General features: G+C 41.0%; 1 protein-coding gene across 1 annotated transcript; it reads left to right on the top strand.

The window, feature by feature from the left end:
- Positions 1–477: 477 nt before the first annotated feature.
- LOC149221062 (uncharacterized) lies at positions 478–888 on the top strand. Its single transcript, XM_089387307.1, has one exon. The coding sequence runs from the start codon at positions 478–480 to the stop codon at positions 886–888; it is 411 nt and encodes a 136-aa protein (XP_089243433.1).
- The last annotated feature ends 6,295 nt before the right edge of the window (positions 889–7,183 follow it).

Here is a 7,183-nt window from a genome sequence, read left to right as displayed (position 1 = left end):
TGTAGGACGCCGTACTACTAGCATTACTCTGACAAATAGACTCGGATTGAGTCACTCTTTGAAATAATCAAACGTTCCCGGATTGACATATTAATGTGAGGTAATTAGAGGTGAAAGAGACCCTTTTTATAGCTCTACATTTTGGCGCTGTTGCTGGGGAAAGAGTGTAGCCATTTGTTTTTTTTCAGAGTAGTGTACGAACCTGCTAGAAAAGAGTTGGATTGTACAACTGCCACCGTTGCAAAGTTTTTGTTTGAATATGTTTTAACATGGTTTGGATGCCCTAAAGTGTTGATGAGTGATAGGGGTACACATTTCTTGAATGAAACAATCAACACAATGCTTGAGGAATTCCATGTGTATCATCAAAAGGGCATGCCCTATCACCCATAGGCAAATGGAACAATGGAAACATTTAATAAAATATTGGAGAATGCATTGATGAAGGTATGTAACGCATAGAGAAATGACTGGGATATGCGCATACTAGCTGTACTATGGGCATATAGGAAAACATGTAAGAAGTTGACAAGACAAACACTGTTTAGGTTGGTCTATGGGATTGAAGCAGTGAACCCTATCGAGTATAATGTGTCAAGTTTACATATTGCAACGTTGATAGAGATGACGGATCATGAGACCCTGGAGGAATGGCTCGCGCAACTAATGGAGTTAGAAGAGGACCACTTTCTTGCAGGATTTCACCCGAAAGTGCAAAAGGAATGCAAGAAATCATGGCGTGATAGGCATATTAAGTTGTGCACTTTCAAGTTGGATGATTTTGTGCTGCTATATGACAGCAAGCTCATAAAAATTCTAGGAAAATTTCAAATGCACTGGTTGGGGCCATATATTGTTAAGGAGATCACATATGGTGGCACAGTTTAGCTCGCGAAGCTGAACGGGGAACCATTCCCTGGAAAAGTGAATGGAAGTAGGCTAAAGCTTTATACGAGGGATCCTTCCCCTATGCAATGACTACATGGTAGCAGGACAATCTTAGTAATGCAAGGGATTGTGGGACTATAAACTACACTGCCTGAAGAGGTGAAAACCATAGTAGGGAGGTTGTGCGATGGAAGAAAGGAGTGCAACAAGTGAAGCTGCGCTGGAAGAGCTATGCCATGGAGAATGGTACTGCACATATGGGCCTAAAAGTAGCTGTTGGAGTCACTATTCACAATTTGATGCTAAATATTCCGTTAAGAGGAGTGGGTAGGTGCCATTTATGGTGAAAATCTGTGAAGATCTGCCACCAAAGATGTATTTGTGATCAGAAAATGGAGGGAACGGTCGAATTTGAATTCAAAACCTCTTATAAATATGGCATGTTGGTCTACCAAAGAACACTTTTCATTTTGACAACTGTGTATGAGCCCTCTTGTTCTCATTGTATGAGTCGAGAATTCTGGGAGGATTTAGCTTCAAGCCCAATATTTTCAACCTTACTTATGTGGAACTAAAAGATTGTCCTTGAAAAAATGTCCATGCTAGTCAGTTCTGAAGCCATTGTTTCTCAAGCAGAGGGCACTGAGGTTGTATCTATGGAAGTTTCTCCCATTATGCCTATGACACCGAGGTCACCTAGACTGAAGCAATCGGCTGCAAAAGAAAAGCAGAAGAACCCTATACTGGTAAGACATTCATTGAGGAAGATCCTGAAGGTTCGACGGAAGGAGAAGAAGGATAAGTAGCTGGAGAAAATTATGGACTTGGAGGAAGAAGAATTCCATGGAGTGGAGGAATTGGATGTTGAGGAGGGCAAGCCTATCACACGGCTCCCAGAGTATATCCCTCTGTGGAAAGGGAAGACAAAAGTAACCAAAGACCTTGATTCCAGAAAATTTATGGTCTCGATGCCCCTGTTACCAGAACAGGTTGAATTTGAAGGCACAGTCTTAGCACGCATTTCGGTGCTGAAGATGGAGGATTGGGATCTCGCGGACCATGAGAGATTCCCTCATTTAGCTACTCACAAGTACATGACAAAGATCTATTACGAGGAAACTGTGGTTACGCGGCTAGAACCCATGAAATGGGTCAAAGGTGTTGAGCAGGCTGGGTTGCTGCACATGTTTTGTGTACCACATTTTCTTCATAGGTCAATCATCAACACTAGGTGAGCATGCCAGCTAATCGCGCTGGTGCATGATGGGTGCTTATGGCTCAGAGAAGCCATTCCTATAAAAAATATGTTAATACACAAGATTACAAAGCTTCCCTATAAAGGAGCGAACACTGCCAATGAGTTTGGAGGGAAAAGTGGAGAGAAAGAGTTGGCAGATAAGATGAAGGCGGAGTTTGGGCTGATTAAGAATTCGCATGGATATTCTATCCGCTCCATTTAAGACCAGGCGGTGCAGCTTTCCACCCAAATTTTAGCATGAAAAATTATGAGAAATGTCGCGCAGACGAAGTTCCAGCGCCTGTATTGTCGTTGGCTACCCAGTGCACAAGGGGAGTACAATATAAATAGGCGTAGTATTTATGTAAGGAATTCCTAGCGAACTATCGTGAAGCACATGAGCAAAGTAAGACCTTTCATTATGTGTGCCTCATGTTTCTCATTGTCTTAGTAGCATGGCAATTGCTAGAGGATAGTCAGTTTCCTCTATAGGTAGAAGAGTTACCAGAGGCAGCGAAGTTTTCTTCGCTGTGGTCGACAAAGGATCCGGAGAGGATAAAAAAATTGCAAATTTTCTTAATATTAATGGAAATGGATCTTCACAGAGTGATCGGTCAGTGGCCAAGGTTGTCCCCAACCTTGTTCAAGCAGTTGAGGGCCTTCACAGAATTCAAGGCCGATTTCCATAACGTATCAATCAAGGCGAGGAGGGACCCTAAACATATATGGCATAAGTTGCCATACTTAGTCTCAGAGACAGATGTGAAGGAGATTGTGGGAAGTTGGCCAACAGAGTGGTGTGAACCCACAAACGTTGGCGTAGGTACTAGCAAAGGTGGAGAAATCTCTGCTGCATAGAAGACCTCTATGCAAAAGTGGAAATAAGCAGCACAGAAAGCAGTGCGAGCTTTGGCTGAGCAGTAAAAGAGAGAAGCTACTGCTAAGGCAGCTGCAGAAAAAGAGCGCGCTACAAAAGAATGTGCTGAAAAAGAGCACGATATGAAGGAGTGTGCTGAGACAGAGTGCATTGACACAGAGGAAGTTGAAGAATCAACTTCCCAGCATACAAATGAGCAAGAACAGTTAGAGAAGGAAGGCAACAGGGGAGAGAAGAAGAGCACGCCCTTCACATTGAAGAAGTGAAGTAAGGAGATAACCCTCAGGCCAAGGAAGAAGCACAAATTCGATAAAAATGCGCACATAGACCTGATGATCCTCACAGAAGGGGATCTAGATGAAATCAGAGACAAAGTCAAAGATACCACAACTGATTTGCGGTAGAAATTTGAGCAGTAGTATATGCAGACACTAGGGAGCTTCCAAAAGGATCTGTGCGAGTTGTAGATCTAGACTAGTAGGATTTAAGCGAGTGTTTGGAAAGCAAGCTTTAGGTAAGCGAGAGTTGGGAAAGCGAGCGAGGCATAAGGGAGCGAGAAAGTTTTGGAGTTAGAATGGACTTTGGACCTCAGAGTCATACCCTTACTCAAAGGATTTATTCATGCAAAATCAGAGGAAGACCACGATGTGCTGAGCACAATCAAAGACTTTGGGGTGAACTTAGTCGCACTGTCACTTCAAACTCTCCATGTCCTGCATCAGGGGGTTTCAGACGAGCTTAGGATCAGAGAGCAGCACATGCTTACAGTGATCAACGAATTCAAAGTAAACAATGACAAGAAGTTTGCAAAGAAGGCTCAGGCTCTGAAATAAAAGGAAGAGTTGCAAGCATGAAGTTAGAGCCTGGAGATAGTGATAACATAGACGTGAAATTCAATTCCAGAGTTAAACATTCCAGAGGATGCCACAACTATAGCAAAAATCAGGAAATTGGCTGATGCAGTCCGTGCGTCCAAATATGACATAGGCAGAGTCACATTTGACTTCCAACTAAAGATCTCAGAACTACAACTAAAATTATAGCCAACCACTCTGTGAGAGGTCTTGGAGCCTCGCATATCAGCTATCAGGGAAGGCAAGGGCACTTTGGATGCACCAGTCATAGACTGTGTGATGATATTCGATCAGACCTTGGAGCTATGGACGACTTTGCAGGAGGACCCAAACCTGTATAAACTTGGCACAAATATTCGAGAGACACATCGAAGGTTTGATGAAGTCAAGGCGACTACGCGCACTTTGGCGCCAATCTAACGCCTCGCTCGATTGTAGGAAGGCAAACTGCTGCAGTCACAAATTGAAGAGCTACAAAGGAAAGAGGCCCTTCTCAAAGAAAAATACAACCATGGACAAAGGAAGTCTATCATCTTACTCTGTCAGTTCAAGAGAAGTTAAAGACACTTTAGCAGGCACAGAGAACAATGCACCTAGCAATAGAAGGCCCGATGACAAAAAATCTAGTAGAGGAAGTACAACAGGCCACAGTACAGGGTTTTACTGATGCAGCAGCATTGCAGGTCGAGTTTCTTGGCCTCTACAACAAGATCAAGGCACCAGTAGTGTGACTCGAGGGCGATTCACCATATTTGTGTTGGGGGCCTGTTGGGATAGGGTCCCTAGGGTCAATTTTGGGTTAGTTTAACCAATTTTTGAGAAGAGTTTTGTAAAGAATGTAAAGTCTCCGTGAAATGTGGAAGTGGAGTACGCAACTAAGTAGGAGTCAAAGGGGCTTTAGCCCCTTGTATGGGTAAGTGATAGATCAATTTTGAGACTCACCCATAGGCCACGATCCATGGTATTGTAATAAAAAGGCTATAAATATTTGAGTCATAGCGAGTCTAGAGATGATAGAATTGAGAGAAGATTATTGTTTGTGGCAAGTGTTAAGGTAGGAAAGCTCTATTTCCTATACTTAGGAGAAAGGGGAAGGCTCCTGCAACTGAGTGCGCAAAGACCTTGGCAAGTCTGTAGCTGAGTGCGCTGACCCCTACAGTTGGGTGCGTAGGCTAGAAGAGTCTATAAATTGAATTTTGAATCTAATAAAGACTAATTTTAAAATGAATATCTTACCTTTGTGTCTTATTGTTATTTATGTTTAAGTTTATGTGTTATTTCTCAATGATCTGTTTTCTGTGGAATAAAGTGTAATTGTTGTGCAAATGTGTTAAATCCTTAATATCTATGCATGATCTAAGTAATAATCGGTTTTTGCGAAGGTAATGGTTAAATCTGTTATGATTTCTATTGAATCAGGTAGATCTTCACAAAGGAAGATCTAGGGTTATTATTTAGTGCGCGAAAGTGGATAGTCTACTTCTTGTAGGTTTATAAAGCCTAGTCGCAGACCTTCGTGAAGGTCTAAGAGACGTTTTCTTAGAGTTACAGTAGCAGATCATAGAAAGATACAGATCTATGTGAAGGCATATTTGAGCTACAAGGGATTCAGATTACTTATCACACAGTCTCTAGATGCAGAAACCTGGTTCTAGCATCCCCCAATACTACTTCGGGTGAGACTGCAGCCTGCGCTATGCAGGTTATTGCCGAAAGGGCTAAAAGTTAAGGTTTTGTTGGTTGGCAAGAACAACTCCGAACCTAGATCAGGTCCCCTTAAGCCAACATCAATCTACTTTCATGTGCATTTTTTCCCATTTTCTTCCTAGTAATGAGGAATTCCTTGCAGAAATTACTTTCATGGATATAAGTCTTTAGTATCATAACCTCCACATTCGATATCTTATCGATGCCATTTCAAGTCATAAAACTCCAATGACAGTTTTATTGGTGTCATTCATCTTTACTTTCCCTACACCACTTGCTCCAATTGGATAACAAGGCACTCATTTCATTCTACTCTATTGAATTTTGTCCCTAGTATTTTCAAGAACTCCTCTCTACTTGGAGCATATCATAAGTCTTCTCCCCAGGCTAATTATGGGAGTCTCCTTCCCATTGACATGATTTCCTCCTTCATTGATAAAAGTCAAATCTCATTTGAGTGGCCTCACCTAGGTTATTGATTAATAAATTTTCACATGCAATATTAATCTATCTTCCACACATCCATGAAATTTATAGCTCAGTAAATATATGACAAGGCTTTCAATTGTTGTTTCTTGGATGTAGAATAATGGAGTAGATTGTATGACATCCATGAATTATTCTTTGTTCCATCACCAACTTGTGTAGGTATATAACCAAACTAGAATATAGGTTTAGGTCTATCCTTTTGTATGTTGCAATTGACCAGTTTACCACTTGAATGTGTCATAGGATCCTTATGTGTTTTATCCTAATCCATGAGCTCACTCTTATGTGCATCCAACAACAGTCTTCTATTGATTGATCACTTTAGAGTATCACCACTTTGATATTTCAAAATTATTCCTAAGAATTATCTATAGGATCAAGGGCCATATATATTGAGGTTTCATTATTAGCCACATTCTCGTCTCTCATCTCTTTTTGACATACGTTCTCACACCCTTTTACTTCATTGTTTTCTTCCATCCATTAATTTTCCCCACCACTGTTTTCGGGATTTTTTTATGCCACATGCATGTAATTCAATGCCATTAGAGAGGAGGCATGTTCTTGGGAGTTCCTTTATTATTATCCATATTCTATCTTACTTTCTTTCAATAATATGTTCCTTTGCACAGTTGGGAACCTATTTGCTTGCAAAGTAAGTCACTTCCTCCCTTTTATATCATAGTGATTATTTTCATTCTTTCAAATAACCACAAAAATACCAAACCAAAAACAGGGGAGAAAGAAAAATATTGTCATGACTGTTAATTTGTTGCATCAAGTTACCTTTACATGTCTTGAGGGAGTTGTTAGAATCTCCCTTAATTAGAGCATTTATATTGATGCATCCCATCTTTTCCCTTTACTAGGTCAGGTTGGTCCTTGAAGCCTTCTCACAACATCAATTTGACTTATTTTCCATAGTCCCCATAACTCTTCGCCATTACTCTCCCTTATATCTACACTCCAACTTTCTATAAACATTTTTTTGGGGTTCATTGTCACTTCCTAGGTAGCTAGTCATTTAAGCTCCATTCAAGGGATATGTTGTGTCTGATAGCCATATTTGGTTGTCCCCTCATGTCCAATCCAAGTTCTCATCATTTATTAGTCTTGTCCTTACCTTGCGTT

Source organism: Pinus tabuliformis, chromosome Q (genome assembly GCF_031772625.1).
Source record: "Pinus tabuliformis cultivar Carrire ecotype Pingquan chromosome Q, CPIR1, whole genome shotgun sequence".
Lineage (NCBI taxonomy): Eukaryota > Viridiplantae > Streptophyta > Pinopsida > Pinales > Pinaceae > Pinus > Pinus tabuliformis.
The sequence above is the reverse complement of the archived record's forward strand: the minus strand, read 5'-3'. Positions and strand labels throughout refer to the sequence as shown.